This window comes from Bidens hawaiensis, unplaced genomic scaffold (genome assembly GCF_021521415.1).
Source record: "Bidens hawaiensis isolate Kalapana, Puna unplaced genomic scaffold, B.hawaiensis_p1.1 tig00005061_1, whole genome shotgun sequence".
NCBI classification, from domain to species: Eukaryota; Viridiplantae; Streptophyta; class Magnoliopsida; order Asterales; family Asteraceae; genus Bidens; species Bidens hawaiensis.
The window spans coordinates 549,975-569,363 of NW_027491322.1; the positions used below are offsets into that span (position 1 = coordinate 549,975).

General features: G+C 34.5%; 1 protein-coding gene and 1 pseudogene across 1 annotated transcript; one reads left to right on the forward strand and one right to left on the reverse strand.

Moving 5' to 3' along the window:
* Positions 1-323: 323 nt before the first annotated feature.
* Positions 324-3,248, forward strand: LOC143628803 (serine/threonine protein phosphatase 2A 57 kDa regulatory subunit B' theta isoform-like). The gene is made up of 2 exons (XM_077098288.1): positions 324-1,729; positions 2,580-3,248. Exons 1-2 carry the CDS (start codon positions 500-502, stop codon positions 2,934-2,936), a joined length of 1,587 nt encoding a protein of 528 aa, XP_076954403.1. The 5' UTR covers positions 324-499; the 3' UTR covers positions 2,937-3,248.
* Positions 3,249-9,390: 6,142 nt separating this feature from the next.
* Positions 9,391-16,469, reverse strand: LOC143628673 (protein LOW PHOTOSYNTHETIC EFFICIENCY 1, chloroplastic pseudogene; annotated as a pseudogene).
* Positions 16,470-19,389: the final 2,920 nt, after the last annotated feature.

Sequence of the window (19,389 nt, forward strand, 5' to 3'; positions counted from 1 at the left end):
GGTTACGGATCATTGATGATGTTTATTAGGTGGTAGCAATCATACCATACTGGTTTTTGGTATTTATAAGAAACATTTGATTCCAAGAATAATTTAACTTGGGGATTTTTGTGCTGAATTATTGGTTCTAGGATAATTATTTTCGTTAGGGCTTGTATCGTTGTTTTTTCTCGATGAGTGGAATTGGTTGATAGATTGTGTAATATTATCGAATCAAGATAGGGTTTATGCATTATTGGATCTATATTTGTAACCTAATAGCTGGATTTTGTTTAACATGATTGTTTGCAGGAGAAGACTGTTTTTGGCTTGCATAATTTAATTTCCTGTTATTGTGTGCTGATGGTGCTATGAAGCCGGCCACTGCTCTTTGATGGTGTTTTTTAGGTGATAACATTCACAGCTTACCGGTCTTCAGTATTTATAAGTAACATTTGGTTCCAAGGATAAATAATTTGGGGATTTTTGGTGCTGAGTGTTGCGATTTGTCGGTTAAGTGATGATCAAACAGATACTTAATAGGATCCCTTCACGGAAGGGACATAAGTCAAACGATAATCGAGATGGAGGGAATGCTAATTCATCTTCAAGTACATCAACCAGTTCAAGAAACAACAATGATGTAGCGCTTAATCGTTCCAACAGCTCAAGTCCTGCATCTGGTCAGGGTCAAAGTGTTCAAAGTCTTAATCCTTCTTCAAACACCGGTACTAATAAGTTTGATAATGCTTTGACATCAAAGCTTAATGGCAATCCGGTCATTTCCACCACATATGAGGCTTTGCCTAGCCTCAAAGACGTTCCAAATTCTGAAAAACAAAACCTGTTTATCAGAAAACTGGACCTGTGTTGTGTTGTGTTTGACTTCACTGACCCAACAAAGAATTTGAAAGAAAAGGAGGTCAAAAGGCAGACTTTGACTGAACTTGTGGATTATGTTTCTTCTGCAAATGGGAAGTTTTCTGAAACTGTTATGCAAGAAATAGTTAAGATGGTGTCGGCAAACATATTCAGAAGACTCACTCCACAACCTCGTGATAACAAGATGCTAGAAACTTTTGATGGTGAAGAAGAAGAGCCTTCAATGGACCCCGCATGGCCTCATTTGCAGTTAGTTTATGAGTTTTTTCTAAGATTTGTAGCATCACCAGAGACAGATGCAAAGCTGGCTAAAAGGTACATTGACCATGGTTTTATTTTAAGGTGGCTAGATTTGTTCGACTCTGAAGATCCAAGAGAACGCGAATACTTGAAATTTGTACTTCATCGTATGTATGGAAAGTTTATGGTGCACAGACCTTTTATCAGAAAAGCAATCAACAATATATTCTTTCGGTTCATTTTCGAAACTGAAAAACATAATGGGATTGCTGAGCTGTTAGAGATTTTAGGCAGCATTATTAATGGTTTTGCTTTGCCATTGAAGGAAGAACACAAGCTGTTTCTTGTTAGGGCGTTAATACCGCTTCACAAACCGAAATGCATACCAATGTACCATCAGCAGTTATCTTACTGCATCACTCAGTTTGTTGAAAAAGACTGCAAACTTGCTGATACTGTTATTCGAGGTTTGTTAAAATATTGGCCAATCACAAACAGTTCTAAGGAGGTTATGTTCTTGAGTGAGCTTGAGGAAGTACTAGAAGCAACTCAGCCTCCTGAGTTTCAAAGATGTATGGTGCCTTTGTTTCGCCAGATTGCCAACTGTTTGAGCAGTTCACACTTTCAGGTAACTAATTTTGCTGCTTTGTTTAATTTATTATTCTGGTTCATGTTGTGTATAGTTTGTTTGGTACATTACAACACGCTATGCCGCCATTCTTTTCTAAAGTAGGGCAGGCAAAAACAACAGATTCGGGTTAAAACAGGTTCGTTGGGTTATTTTAAAACACTTTTTGTTAATAAAATAAAACCGTTTAAAAATCATTAAACATGCCAAATCTGATAAAAGCTATATTATCTGAATAGTTATACAGTCTTTTTTAAGTGAAATGATTTAAGTCTTGTACATCGAAATACAGTTTTGGCGACTTTTAATTCCCTTATGTTTCTTCTAAAATTATTTTTTGTTTGACCCGTTGGGGGTTCAAATATAACACAAGTCAACCTAGGTCTGTAAACGTACCGTACAAATACGAATGGGGGCAAGTTCATGTTCATTCATTTAACTATAACCGAACACGAACAATTAATCGTATGAACTTTTTGTTTATGTTCGCATGTTAAGAAAATTAATGTCTGTGTTTGCTCGTTAAAAATCTGAACGAACAGTTCACGAATGTACACGGACACAAACGACCGACAAACGAACATAGATGTGCCGACCTCACGAATGTAAACGAAGGAGCGAAGCATGTGTTCATGTTTGCTCGTTTAATTAAATGAACTAACTTTTCGGTCATGTGCATTTGTTTATTAAATAAACGAACTTCCCGCCGAACGGTTCACTGAACGCGCGCTTTGTTTACAGGCCTAAATCAACCCATTCATAAGTACATGGGTCGAATTCACCATCACTAACTTTCAGAACAACACAAATTTTGATTGAACAAAAACCAACTGTTTCTTGTAATATGTAGGTGGCTGAAAGAGCATTGTTCCTATGGAACAATGATCATATTGATAACCTAATAAAACAAAACCGCAAGGTTATCCTACCAATCATATTCCCTGCTTTAGAAAGAAACGCAAATTCCCACTGGAATCAAGCAGTCAAAAGTTTGACAGTAAACGTTAGAAAAATCTTCTCAGATGCTGACCCTGAACTCTTTGCGGAATGCTTGAAAAAGTATCAAGAAGACGAATCTAAAAAAGAAGAAATGAAGGCTAAACGTGAAGCGATCTGGAAACGCTTAGAAGATATTGCTGAAAAAAGATCTGGTTCCGGTGCCACCAATCAACCCATGCTCTTTCCTAATAAGGTAATCACTGGCTAAATAAAAACCATATTTAAAACCCATCTTTTTGGGTTTTTAAATGTATGATTTGAATGCCAAGAATGTGTATATGCATATCTATATATCTATATATAATAGATATATTTGGGATGGGTTGGTTGTCTCTAGAGAGTGAATTTGGCCATTTTGTTGGAAGTTTCAAAAGGGTGACAAGAAAAGGCTTTAAAAAGTTTCAGGCATTTGTTTACATCTGTTTTTTTTAATATATATTTTTCTGAATTTATACTATTATTATTGTACTCCTTTATTGTTTATTTTTAATGTTGTATCATATTACTTTGTGATTTTTGATCTGGTTGACTTAATTTGCTACTCTTTTGTTATTCCCCTATCAACTTTTGTGTTTGACCATTTGTTTCTGCACATCCTTTGTCCCCCGCATTATTTATATACGAACAATTTGTTTTATTGTGGTTAGTAAGATCAGTAAATTAGGTGAAGGTAAGGAAGAGAGGGATTCGAACTCTCCGTAAGCAAAAACTACATAGCAGCTCCAACGCTATGAAACGATTTCACAGGATTCAACCAATTGTATTAATCATGGAACATCATTGAGAATAGGAATCTGTGCAATCAAAGGATTTTTAATTGAGTAGATGTATGGAGAATTCAGTTTCAAGCGATTGCTCTGGATACATACGTCGTGATATTTTAATTCACAATTGAATCTATGGATTACCACCAATGTGTAGATCACAGATAAATGAATTTATTGATAAAGCTTTTCAACTATGGCCAATATCTTGTTATGAATAATTTGGCAATTTCAAGATTAAATAAGGGCATTAGTCTAATGAAAAAAAAAAAAAACAAAAGTTCTTTTTGGTGATAATACAGATATTACTATCAAGTTGGCTAAGTTGTTTTTATCTTGATCCTTTCGAGCCTCTTAAATTATCTCTTACCTATTTCCTTTTTCTTTAATTTGCTTTGAAACTTATCCAACAAGGAATTTCGCTACCTTAGGATTGTTTCGTTACGGCCATTGTTCACCACTTTGGGTTTGTGGATGGACTCCTTCGAGAAGGGCTAAAAGGGCAGTTACCCCAAGATGATGAGTGCTCACCTATTCTGACTTCCCATAGCCTCCGGTAGCACAATCTTTGCCCCTTTGATATTCACACAACATTGTGAATCCAAAACCAAAACCAAAACCGAACCAAATTGCCGGTAATCAGTTATAGGTTTGATTTTAGCCAATAAGCGACTCATACATATCCCTACACCATCACTGACGAACCAAACAACCAATTTGTCGCTTAGTTCAATGGTATTTTGGTTTTTATTAATTCCAATTATCGCTTTTTGTCATTGTCGATCCCAACTAACGAATTGGCTGCTTACGGTCCCAACTTTTAACGTATTTGTTCCCAGCGGTCCGCTACTAACAGAATCCTAACGCCGTTAGTTGCAGGTCGACGGAAAAGCGTTTCTGGCCGGAAAACTCACATTTTTTCCAGGAAAACTCAACATTTTTGTCCCAAACATCTTTGTAACTTTGGGAATAAATACGTTAGTCGCGGACCGTTGAGAACAAATACGTTAAAAGCCCCAATTATTGTGGTCGCCGGAACCCTAGAACCATCTCGGTTGGTGGTGCTCAAGTGGTGGTGGTTGGTTGGTGGTGTATCAATTGGTGGTGGTGGCGGTGTTCGGGTGGTGTTTTCTAGAAAAAATGTGACTTTTTCGACAAAATGTTTTTCCGGCGACCGGCAACTAACGGTGTTAGGATTCCGTTAGTCGCGGACCATTGCAAACAAATACGTTAAAAGTTAGGACCGTCAACAGCCAATTTGTTAATTGGGACGGACAACAATCAAGAAAATAGTTAGAACTAATAACAACCAATATACCTAGTTCATTTATTTCAGCTCAGTTTTCTCTTTTCTAAAATTTGATTTTTAATATAATTAAACTTGTCGTAGCTAGACTGTTAGTGATAAAATATAAGCACCTTGTGGAACACGTAAACATGTTGACCAAGCTCACACTCTTTTAGCTAAAATACATGGCAACCACAACTCTTTTAGCTAAAATCATCAAGCTCTCATAATGAAACGAGAGGGTCCTCAACACGGCTTCGTTCGGGCCTATTTAGTCTTCCCGCCTCCCTTGACTCAACAACGACACGTAAAAATTGTTGATCCTGCCTTCGTGGCCGGCATATTCACCAAAGTTTCAAAGAAGCCAAAGAACCACTCAAAGTTCACTGGTAAATGCGGTTAGGCAAGATGCACCGGGTGTCATATCCATCTGGCTTGTAAATCCAAACACAAGGCCAAGGGCACCATGAAGATGAGATCATGTGATTTTGAACTCGCTTGTTGTTGTTCGGGTGGTACTTCGGCTACTGCCGCTTTTGATTACTTAACTAACAATGGAAGCTATGATTATTGGGATTGAACTTGCGTCGATTGTAACGAATAATAATAATAATAATAATAATAATAATAATAATAATAATAATAATAATAATAATTTGGTTGAAGATGATGAATGTATGAGTTATTGTGATTTGTAGTGTCATTTGTGATTTAAGGTTATGTTGATGAAGGTATTTGGTTTGACACTCTATGTGACATATTTGGATCAGTTGTGGATTATTATTATGACGTAAACTCATTCATGTTTAAACTTGTAATTTGTAGTGTATTTTTTTGAGAAACCGACAACCATGACCAAACCTCAATAACAATGGGTTAACTAGAAATCACGTATTGAAAAAACAAACAAACAAAAAAAAGTTTGATTGATTGTTACCGGGTGTATGACAATTAAATTCAGCATGGCACTAGTAGGTTAACGAGTGAGGGCAGGGGCATTGGCAGATCTGGAGAAAAATCTCAAGGATATCCTAAAAAATTTTTTTGAACCAAAGGGCGATAATGGATCCATAATTTTTTCAGAGATTAGATATTTACGCTATATGCATGTCTAATAAACTATTTGGTTCGGGTCGTGTCGAATCGTATTTTCATTTGTATCACTGAGGGCCCACAAACCACCCGATCATATTTTATTATTTTTCAAACGGCTATTTGGATTAGATCACTGACCGACCGTGGACGGGTCGAATCATATTATTATCTCATATAATAATTTATTCATCTAGCTTTTTATTTCATAGAAAGAATATATCTTTTATATTATAAACATTATTTCTATACATAGTAAGCATTAGGAAAACGTCATTAACCATTCATAAATCATGAACTAAAAAACATAAACTAAAAAACGATAACTACTAAAGTAAAAAAAATAAATTAACCCAAAAAGAAGTCAAAATTTGGTTTATCTGTGCGCATCTAATAAAAGTGATTGTTTTTTTTTGGATAAACAATAGTGGGAAAGGACATGGGCTTATTTGGGATGATTGGTGTCGATTCCAGATGTGATTGTTTTTTAGATGGGCTTGGTGTGGGTGTTGGTTGCTTCCTTGTTCTTTCTTTGGTGTTTTTTATTTGTACTTTGGTGTTTCTAACATCTTGCTAGTTTTTTTTTTATATTTTTTTATTGGTTGTTAAAAAAAAGTTAACTAAATTACTTAAAACCAATTTTTTATTTATATTTTTTTAAATTAGAGAAGTCCATTATGTATTTAGTTTGTTACAAAATTATGCTATAAACAATTCTTGAAAGAAAATCGTAAATACTTGATATATGAGTGGAATTAATTAACAAAAAAATAGTTAAATATATTATCTTCTTAGAGTAGGCTGTTGGTTATAAATTACCAATATTTTGGTTTTAAATTTCATAACTGACAGATTATGTACATAAGTAGACTCAAGAATATTTCAATTAATAAATTCAATTATGTTTTCTATCCAATAACATATTAGCAAGCTTCTTAAACTATATAGAAAAATTAGGATAAATCTACTTTATTATTTTTAAATATGTCTTAGTCATAAGTTAACTTGTGTACCAAGTACAACATCCACCTTGTGAAACAAGTAACATGTTAAAGCACGCAAACTAACTTCAACCCCAAGTTATCTCTTTAACTCCTCTATAAAAACACTCTAAACCATTCCTAAAATCATTACCCTCTAATAACCAAACCATCACAGCAATGAAGAGAGAGGGTCGTCAGCACGGCGTCGTTCGAAGCCACGCAATCCTCCCGGCTCCCTTTACTCAACGACGACACGTTAAAACTGTCGATGCCACCTCTTTAGCCGGCGTATTTAGCAAAGTTTCAACTAAGCCAACAAACCAATCAAAATTCACTGGAAAATGCGCTAAGTCACGTTGCAACGGGTGTCATGTCCACCCGGCTTGCAAGTCCAAAGACAAGGCTAAGGGCACCATGAAGATGAGATCGGTCGAGTCTGAGTTTGGGTTTATTCGTAGTACTTCGGCTAAAGGCGCTTTTGAGTACTTGGCTAGTGTTGGAAGTTATGATGGTGGTGATGAGTGTGAGGGTACGGTTGATGAATATGATCACCGTGACGTTGAATTTGTGAGTGAACTTAAGTCGATTGTAGCGGACAAGAATGTTTCGGAGGAAGATGAAGATGTTGAATGTAGGAGTTTTTGGGATTCAATGTTCTTTTGGAGAGTGCTTGAGACTTGCTGGTGAAGTAAGGTGAGTATGATAATTGGTTGAACATTCTTAATATGTGACATGTGACTTGTTTTGATCAATTGTGGATTATTATGTTCTTTCTTTTAATTTGTAGTTTAGGGTTTTTTTTTTTGGGTTGAAGGTTTGTAATTTAAGAAAGTCGCAAATATAATTAAACCTTACTAGGGTGTGTGGTGCGGTTTAGTGTGGTTTTGGCCAAAACCAAAATCGAAAACTAAAACTTTGGTTTTTGAATTTTTGAAACCGTTTGGTTATGTTTTTTTCGTTTTGGATTTTCGGTTTTCCGTTTGGTTTCGTACTTTCGGTTTTTGCCTTTTGAGCTTGAAAATGTTAGGCCAAAAAGAAAGTTGACTGAAAATAATGATTTTAGGTATAAATAATTTTGTTAATTGTTAACTAATCGACTATTATACATTTGGCTAAAACTATTTGAGTTACATATTTTTTAAATTCTTTGAAATTACTTAAAATAAATAATAAAACTCTAGAAATTCGGTTTGGTTTGTTTTATGGTTTTCCTTTTGGTTTCAGTTTTTTCTATTTGAGCTAGAAAATTTTAGGCTCAAAAGAAAGTTTGCCGAAAATAATGATTTACGGTATAAATAATTTTGTTAATTGTTAACTAATCGACTATTATACATTTGGCTAAAACTATTTGAGTTACATATTTATTAAATTCTTAGGTTGTGTTTGTTTTTGATTAAAACATCTGCAGGAGGGGTGATGTCTGCAGGTGCGCAGACATCACCCATGAAGACTGTTTGTTTTTTTTTAAGATAAGATCTGAAATCAGCTTCTTTTATCTTAAAAAAGAAGCTAAAAATTATTGCTTCACACATCTTCACCCTACCTGCTCTCCTGCTGCCTCCTCTCCAACCATCCAAAAACAACAATAAGCATCCCATAAACTCCAGCCAGATATGATTCACCTCCGTCATCGCCTCCGGCAACTTCATCGTCGCAAAAATCCTCATCACCCCACCGGAAAACTCAGCACTAGCCTCCGGCACTTCAAACGCAATCTTCCCTTCAACAATTGACGAGTAGGAGCTAATATTATACGTCTTCACCGTCATCGATCCGTTGGAACCCTTGAACGCGATAAACGATTGAGCCCCCGCCATTCCGGTCCCGATGGGATTAATCGCCCATGCCACCCATCCATTTCGAATCCGGTGTACAACGGTGAGGAAAACGGGAGAAAGAGTAGGGTCGCCGGAAATACGCCGTTTGAGACGCCGGACACGTCGCCGTCACGGTTGGAGACGGAGGAGACGTCTTCTGGCGACGACGAAGACGTTTGTGGCGGTGGTGATTCGAATAGTAACAATGGAGTTTCTTCTACATCGTCTTCTGGAACTCCTTGTACTTCCCTTTCTTGGTGATATTAATGAATTAATAAATAATTTATTAATTAATGTGTTTGTATTTTCAGTTTATGTAGACAGTGTTAACTTATAAAAACAAACAGTCTTATTTTTTCAGCTTACAGAGCTTCAGACCACATCTTCAGCTGCAGACATAAAAACAGATGAAATCAGCTTACAGACAGTTTATGTCTGCAAAAACAAACAGCACCTTAGAAATTACTTAAAATAAAAAAAATAAAAATCTAAAATCCGGGTCACTTCGGTTTTTTCGGTTTTTATTACATGCAAAACCAAAACCGAACCGTAAGGTTTTTACAAAAACATAAAATCAAACAATCTTGTTTTGTTTCGGATCGGTTTTTTTCGGGTTCTTGCCCACCCCTAAACCTTAAGGACGATTTTAGCAGTTTACTCGGATTCGGTTTTGATAATTTGTTTGCCTGTATTTTCGGTTCGGTTTTTAAACACCAAAAACAATGGGTATTGTTTTGTCACATATATCATTCCTTAAATCATCTAACAAATCAACAATAAAGAGGCTCAAAAAAACCAAACATAGATTTTATTAATACACTAGTCATTTATAGTGCCCAAATCCTCTTGATTCATCTCAAACAATGTACTCTTATGAACCTCCACCTTCTTCCGGTGGAGGTGGTGCTGGCGGCGGAGGGTTTAGCAAACTCAAATCGACCGTCACACCACCGTGGATAGCCGCCTGGACAACCGTGTCATAAGCCTTCGCCGATAACCAAAGCCCCTTAACCTGAGCCTTCAAAAGCATATCATACGCCACCTTCGGTTTCCCATCGTTCACAAGCGCCTCGATTAACATCTCGTACGAAACCTCATTCGGTTCAACCTTCTCAACCTCCATTCGCTGAAACCACTCGTAAGCGGGACCACCCGCATTATTCCTTGCACAAGCGGTTATAATCGCATTAAAAGTTACCGCACTCAACTCAACCCCCGAAACCGCCATTTCACGAATTATCGACTCAGCAATATTAAACTTCCCCTGTGCTGCATAAACCGAGGCCATGATCGTGTACGCATACGCATTCGGTTCCACCCCCATTTTAACCATATGTTTCCAAACCCGAAGCGCTTTATCGTACAGCTTCCCCTTCTCCAAAACACTTAAAAGCGCGCCGTAAGATATTATTGTCGGTTTTTCACCGTTTTAGATCATTCAAGTGAATATTTCAATCGCAGCCGACGGCTCGGAAGCTTTCGAACACGCGATCAAGACCGAGTTCCATTCTTTACTCCCGGGTTTCAACCCTTTTTCTTGCATTTTATCGAGTAACCGAATTCCCCATTTCCATATCCCCTTTTTCCTAGCAGCAGTTAACAAAAAATTGAAATGTGAAACTATTAATTCATACGACATATTATTCGGTTTCGGTCCTTTATCGAGTAAATCCTCGTATATTTCAAGCGCAGCCCACCATTTCTTAGCTTTACCGAGTAACCAAATCACATGGTTGCAAACTGATAAGCTGATATCCGACCCGTTTTCGTGTATCCGGTTATACAACTCTTTAGCAACCGTGTAATGATCGTCACGGGTGCAGGCCCATATGAGCTTTTCATGTTCAGACCGGCCCGTTTGCAGACCCACCTGGTCCATACAAGTTAACAACCTCAACACTTTTTGACTCGAATCGTCACCGTTTACCAACCATCTTCGCATCACTTGGTAACATATTCGGACCACGAAATCCTCTAACTTCATCGACTCGGCTTCCCAATCTTCGCTCTTATTATTATTATTATTACTCCCCCCAATCTCGCCCTTCTCGTAACTATTTCTAAACCCGACATAAAAATCCAAAGCCCCGAACCCGTCTTCCATCCGTCTGTAAGCCAATAACGCGGTGGAATACGAAGCGGGAGATGGCGATAACCCCTTCGTTTTTATCTCGTTAAAAATCTCGAGAGCTTTCGTTTCGTGCCCTTGTGCTAACGCAATTCCCATTAACGTGTTGTAAGTCACCACATTCGGTGGCACACCGTTCATAATCATATCATTCAAGACGCTTTCCACATGATTAAACGCTTCGGCTTGCTTAATCGCACCGAGCACACTATTATATATAAACAGATTCGGTCCAGGCTCCTTCAAATTCAGCCACTCAACAAGAGCCATAGCTGCACCGACCCGCTTCTCCTTCCCAAAAGCCCGAATTATCGTACTGTAAACCTGAAGCGGAAGATCCATATTCTCATTCTCACCGAGCACGGTTTCCACATCGTCTGCGGTCGTTGCAGCCCGTAAACACACCGCTAACGCGCGTGTATCGACTCGTTTCTCCCTATTTTCACCGTTACTTTTGTTCGGTTCAACGGAAACAATATTATCAACAACCCCATCTGATTTCAACTCAGTTTTACTCACAACTACTTGCTCTTCAAATGCTAAAGCTAACGGGACACCCGACAAATCAAACGGGTCCGATTCGACCCCCGAATCGGATAAATACTAACCTTAGAGCATTTGTAAACATATTGAGTTCTAAAACCTCTAAAACCCCTAAAAACCTTATGATTTCTACTTAAATGAGGGGTGGATTTGTAATTTGATAAACAAGTTTTTGATGGGGATACACTTAAAGTTTGCATATTTTTTTTTTACAAATTTATTGATATCATGGTTTAATATAAAGATTAGGGTTTGAAGTACCTTGAGATTGAGCAGATGATAATAATATTGAAAGTGTTAAAAGAGGATTCAGTTTGATGTTGGATCGTTAGTGATGTAGTTTAGTTGTAGTTGGTATGGTGTGGTGTTTGCTGGCCACTTTACAGCCTTTCAAATGGGCAGTAGACAAAATTTGTTAAATTTGAATGGAAGTTGTTTTTATTTTTTTAATAGAAAGATAATATGGGTTTATTTGGAAGAAAAAAAAAAGAAAAAAAATTGTATTGTTAGTTTAGATTAATTTAACAAAAAGTGAATTGGTGTGTCCTTGTTTTTATTTTGGGAGGGTGTAGATTTGAGTTTTATTTGGAGTAATTTGTTTTGGGTTGAGTAAGGGTTTTTCAAGCAGGGTCGTTTTTTAGAATTTTTATATGTAGGTTGAGCTGAAATAGAAGGGCTTGCAGGCTCTAACAAGTAATAAAATATATATAAGTTATTTTTTTAAAGAAATTGACGTTATAACAATACATATAGCAAAAATAGTAATAAAATCATATACGGTAATAGCTAATGGCTAATTGATGATTCGTGAAGTTCTCGTGGCATTCTGATTTTGGTTTGGGTCTAAAACTAAACTTTATCAAATAGATTATGAATAAAAAAAATTTTGGGCCTGATAATTTTAAAATGATCAAAATCCAATCATATTATATAAGGTTTATTTTTTTAAATATATAAACAAAATTTTGCCCCCCAAAGAAACGTGCCTCGGCCGATGGTGCGGCTCGCACACCTCAAGAGCCGGTCTTGCTCTCCAGTTATGAGTTTCCTCCAAGGTGAGTGGGTCAGATCATCATGAACGTTAAATTCGTCACTAACTTTAGTTATTAGCAATACATTTGAGGATATTTTAGTCTTTTAACCATATCTACTAAATAGTTAATAAAATTAGGACGTAAAATATGATTGAGGATATTTTAGTCTTTTAAACAAATCTACAAAAATAGTTAATAAAATTAAGATGTAAAAGATGATTTATATGAGGCCATGCGTTGTCTAGCAATGCCTAAGGGGGGTTTTAATGCCACACAAGCACATTAACACCGGTTACACCGCATCTCGGTGTTAAATGTGGAGGTGTTTTTAAAGAGTCAATGTCAATAATGAGAGTGTGAGCTAGTTAAATAGAGAGAAAGAGATGGAATCACCCGTCAACCAATCAATCTTTCTTTTTCTTTATTTTCTCCACTTTATAACCAGCTAGTTAATTTGCAACGTCCAACTTGACCGGCGAGCTAGTTAAAACTCTACTGCCACATTATAATGATATGACACTTTAACTAGCACATGGTATTTTTGTTCGTAAGAGAACCTAATTAGTTCACAATGGAATTTTCTGGTCAAGTTTATGAACACAAATCACCTTCAAATACCACACAACCACCTTAACGCCGGTAGTAACTCCAAACCTTTTATTTTTTGTTTCAAATTAAGGCATTATGACTCACTAGCAATGATCTCAACATACTAATAAATAAAAATAATTATTCTTAATTGTTCTAACCACATTCAATCTTAGCATAAATTTTCTAATCTATCTTATATTTAATCCATGTTATTCATAGGTCATGGGTGAAAATAGTTTGACCCACGAATTACCACATTTTCAATATATTTGAAAATATTATGCACACATTAATGACCATTTATATCAATTTAATATCTAAAATATAATTATGCTGAATGTATACCTTAGTTTTTATTAAAGAAATCAACATTTTTAACAATATTGACTCGTGAATTCAGTTTGAATTATGCAATGCTTCTCACTTCATATATTTATAAAGTTTTAATTATGCTATTTACTTTAAAATTTCAATTATGTGATTATTTAATTTTGAATCTTAAATTTAATATTCTAAACATAATCATTCTAAAATAACTTTTAAACATTAAAACCATGATTAGTTAAAAACCTAAAAAATTTGGAGTCATACAATTCATGTTTTTTGCTGAAAAATTATAAATCCGAGTTGTTTACTTTTTTTGAAAACCGTTAATTCCTTTTTTTTTACTTCATAAACACCTATCATATAATCAATATTTAGCCCGTCTCTTTATTTCCCACATGAATGTAAATTTGAGATTCTAGCATTCTTATTGTTTATACTACATATTTTATTTTTTACCTTGAATTTTATATCTTTATTTTAAATAATAAACTTTATTTTTTTTTATTTGACAAATCCAATGTAAAACACGAGTTTAAAAGCTAGTTTTATCATTTACTATTTTTACCTCGTATATCAAATAAGTTAATTAGCTTTTAAGGACTGTGAATTGGATTGGGCCAGTAATACTGCAACTTGATTGACCCATTAACAAAGTGGGCTCTCTTTCTTTTCAAATCTTGGTAGAGTCGTGGGTCAAATGTTGAGGAAATTTACGACGAGTTAATTGCATTGTTGTTCCCAGTGGTTTGTACGGATTTCACATTTAGTTTTAACTTTGAAAAATTATATGCATGCTTCCTGATACTTTAATGCAGGTAATATCAATGCTTCCTAGTGTGGATGATCGTTAGTTTTTCTAGTTAAGGGTGTATAAAATTACTTTTATACCCTCAGTATTAAATAATAAACAAATAAAACATTAAATAATAAATAGACCTTAGGCTCAGCCACTCAACTGTTTACACTTTCATCTTTTTCGGTAATCAAACCGGCGGTGACCATCTCCATTATGTAAACCCATTACAATTTAGAGTAATCAAATTAGGAATTCATAATCATAGTCACAACTAACCTCACAAAGTTCTGTTGCAACATCTCTAGAAATGTAGGTGGCGTATTTAACCAGAAAAATGAGAACTTCGGCGAAAGCCGGAAACCTGAGCTGACTATCTACCAATATCCTAATTTACAAACTCAAAAAAACTTAATGTCATCTAGTTAAATGACCACAAGTGTTACCCGCATCAAAATATCAGGGAACATGCATGTAATTTTTCAAAGTTAGGAACAAAACATGAAATCCGTGCAATACACAGGGAGCATCCATGTAATTAACTCTTTAAAACTTATTAAATTTATCTTATTTAATTTCATTCACAAGTTGACACGAAGATGATCATAGTAAGATACTAGTCTCAGTATTAATGTATTAAAGGAGTTAAGGATATGCTCCGCTTCTCCGCGCTTGTGATACTTTGGCAATATGCGGGCCCCACAGCAAAATATTAGATGAGATCTCAAGACGTATGCCCTAGGGACTACCGTCAAATGATCAAGCCAAGAATGATCGTTATAAATCTAAATGCGTATATGTAAACATATGTATACAATGTATGGGATACATAACCCCTCCTAGGGGTTTAATGACCAGCCCTAATAAGGGCAACATCTAATCATATGTTAATAATATTGGTTATTAGTTTTATAGTTACCTTATAATTTATGATAATCAACTACAATCAAGTTTACCATGAAAATAAGTGATCAATTGGATATTTTAAATATGACGTTTCCAACTATAATTGTTGGAATCTATGTTATATTAGGGTAAAGTTAAAATGTAAAGGGAGACCAAAATAAAAAAAATAAGAAGTGTGAGAAGTATTTGTACTCACATAAAAAAAACATATCAGAAGAAAATTAAAAAAAATAATAATAATAAGAAAATCATAACTCAATATATAAATAAAAAACGAAAAACATTAAAAAAAACCAAAATGTTTCCCCCGTCATTCCCGTTCCAAAAAAAAATGACGAATAAACACAATGCTGAGAATGAACAAACACAATGATAAACAAAAAAAAAACGCAATAGATCGCAAAATATAACACAATGACGAACAGAATATGACATAATGTCGAGTAATATAACACGATATCAAGAAAAAAAGACACAATCAATGACAAAAATAAACCCAAAACACAATGATAAACAAAAAGACACAATGATCTTTTTCACTCAAAATTGTGACTTTTTTTGTTTGTGAGAACGAGAAAGGCGGTGGAACATTTTTGTGTTTTTACATTTTTCGTTTTTTATTAAAATTTTGGGTTATTATTTTTTTTATTAGTTTTTTATTATTTTTTAGGGTTTTTTTTTTTTTTGCTATAAATCCTTCTTATATTTGTGTCCTAATTTATAAAATAATTTGACCTTGTTATATAAATATGTTTAATTTGACAATATGGTTGATGTAATTACCAAAGTATGAATCCCTGATTGATGCATCACAAAACAAAAGAAAAAGAATTGTAGAAAAAGTGCACCGGATTGAAAGTGAAAGGTTATACAATACACTCTTAATTCAAAGTCAAATAAAACCACCATAATTTGGGGGTAATGGAAATTAATCAATTGTCAAAGAATTTTGAAAAACACTTAACATTAGTTGTTACCAAACAAGCATAAAAGTCAAAATTGGACATGAAATTTGTGAATTCGAAAGTGGTAAACTGAAGAAAGCTCATTAACATCCAAAATTCCGTTATGATAGGTAAAAGTGAGAATAGAGAAAACAGAGAGAAAATATCCAAACTTTAGCGTAGCGTTTATTAGTTCAACCGGTGGTTAAGTCATTGGCGGATCCAGCATACAAACGGGTGGTTCCCCGGAACCACCCGAGTTTCGAAATAATAGTGTACGGATATATAGAAGACGCGTAGGAACCACCTTATAAATTAAGAGGGAACCACCTAAAAAAAATTCCTGGATCCGCCACTGGGTTAAGTACAACAACCAACCAACAGTTCGTTATCTAATTACAAGAATGACTCTGACTAATTACAACTTACAAGTATTGCAAGACTAGTCCTTCAATTTCTATTATCTATTAATTATATTTAAGTCATTAAACTTTCTTACACATCACCGTACTCTCGCACGTCATTAGTCATTACGAACTCTCTCAATTTTTTACCAGACTGGAACAACGTTGCTAATCTTGTGAAGTCGAGAAGCATTTGTGTGGCACTGAATTACTGAAAGCTCATTGATAACGTATCCTTAATTCAGTCATTCCTTTTTTTTTTTTTGACTTTTTCTCTAAATTTTACCTTATTAGTTGATCACTTGCTAGATGAATTATCATATTATTATTAGTCGATTAGACTATATGATTTATCTGTTAGTTATTTGGTATAATACTTGAGTATTTAAATGTTACTATGTATGTTAATATTAACTTGCATATTAAAACTTGCTGCTAATTTTATTATTAGATTGTTTAAATTTTAATTTTATCTGTTAATTACGAGACTTGACCCGAACCCGATTGAAATATTTTTTTATATAATAGCGAAAGACAACCTACTTTCAAAAATTTCTAACTCTCACGATAAAATACTTTTTGGGTTCGTCACTGGTTGCTTTAGCGAACGGATGTATCACGAGTACCGTACCAGTATTGTAACAGACCGAACCGATGTGTCATATTTGCCGAGAAATGAGCTTCTGTAGTCAATTCCATGAATGATGATAATGAAATGGACACTGTCGAAAATAAAATTTTGAAATGTTTGCACATCGATGAAAAGAGGTGATGAAATGAAACAAGATAAAATAAATACCCGTTTATGTTGCACGGTTTTAAGGAAAATGACAAAACTATATATCAACGACTTTTGAATACTTTAAAAAGTATTTTTATTTAACTTTTTTTCTCTATTTCTTTTACGTACCAACAAAATACTTTAATAAATTTCACACTAGCAACTACCGTCAAGAAGTACATCAACATTTTTCTCTCTATACATGATAATAGCAAAATCGAAAAATAAGTCATAATCGGACAACTTCTTTGTATTCATATATGTCATATTTTATAATCGGCTTCATTTTCATTTTTATTTACTCCATATATTTTCCATCCCACGTTACCTAATTCGGAATTGACCTTCATCACGAGTTCATAATTTATATATTTCGTTTCTAGAATTCTAGTTAATATCATTTTATATGAATGGTAAAATAATAATAAGTATCATTAGCAAAAGAAAAAAAAGTTAGTTAAATAACATATTAGAGATTAAGGAGTTAGAATTGTAGCTAGGGTTCTTATAATATCATTATTTTTATTTCTTTTCTATTTTAGTTTCATTTTTTTCACATATTTTCACCCGAGTGTTTGACGGTTTAGGTTTTGGTAGCTGGAAAAATCTATGTAACATATAGAAAAATTTCGATACCAACTTTGACAATTTTGAAAGTTGAAGGACCAGTTAGTTATTTAGCTAAAATAAATATAGGAAATGGACACATGGTTGATGATTAATCGGATGAAATTGACACATAGCTGATGACTAATCGGATGGATTGATACATGATTGACGATTAATCAAAGGGAATGACATGTGTCGCCACATGTCATCACATAATAACACGAGTCATCACAAAAATGACACATGTCGAGTTCAAGTAACACATCGTGCTTATCAATTAAGTTTCCTAAAATTATGAGTTCATTTCTATTTATCCCAAACACCAAACCACTCCCATTTTCTCCTATGCTATACCGACGCCACTCCGGAGTTCTGAAGTTTCATACCTCGACACCCTACGTTTCTTCAAAGCGCTACTTGTTTGTCCTTAAGCGTTATACCCATTTTTAGGTAAGGGTTATGTTTAAGATATTTCAACTCATAACTTAGATCTTAGTAGAGGGTATAGTCTAACCTTGGAAAGTGTATATATAAGTTTTTTTTTATATATATAAAGTTTTCCAAAAATAAGCGTTTCTTTACTATTAAGAACTATAAAGTTTTGCATAGAAAGGCTATTGTCAATTGACTTTTTTCTAAATGAGGAAAAATAGAAGTTTTATGAACACAATTTCTTATAGATGAAAAATCATAGAATTTTGATGATTTCTTATATAGGAAGAAACGCCAATATCAAAAGGTATGATTTTATACACTAGAGGCCTAAAGTACCATTTTAACAAAAAAATATTCTGTCAAGAATTAAAGCTATTTAACTAGACTAAAGGTCTGAAGCTAGATCATATAATCTAGATAAATTATTAAACTATTATTCTCGAACTATAGGTTCAAGGTAATCGTTCATCAAATACAGAGAAGTTGTTAATTGAGCAACTCATCAAAAGGTGAATATGTCCAACTCTTTTATACTATTTAAATGAGTCAAAAGTTTACATGGGTTATAGAACCCTAAAACTTTAGTATTCCCGAGCTCTCAGACAAGATATGTGTGTCTGGATCCATTCATATGTGGTCAAAGGGTAGGCAAAGCCCGTCACGCTTAGCATCATGTTCCTACTCATTGAGCCGTTCTATAGGGCCGTTAGGGTTTGATTATGTGATATATTTGGTACGTCGGTCACATGACCGCTGACTTGTTACGACTTACGAGTGAAGTTAAAAGCTTATATAAATGATTTAGTGTCAGCTTGTTCACCAGCAATTGTCCCTGGTGTATTTTATAAATTGTTTTACAGGTAAGGTAACCAGTAGAAAGATGCAGTAGAAGAGGGAGGACATAGCCATTAGACGCATCTGATTGCCCAGTTTCTTTTAATATGTAAAATATTTATATTAATGTTTATCACCTTAACTTTTTGTAAGACAACATCGGGTGTTTAATTCCCGAGTTTTCTATAAATGGATATTTTAATCAAGAAATACTTCCGCTACGCAATACATAGTTTGATGTATTTTCAAAATAGGAACCAACTATTAAATATATCTCATAACCTTTTTTTTTAAATCAAAAGCCTTTTTGTTCTTTAAATAATAAAAAAATAAAAAACGATGCGACTAAAAGTAAAACTCGTGAGGAATTATAAACGAATAGGCTTTT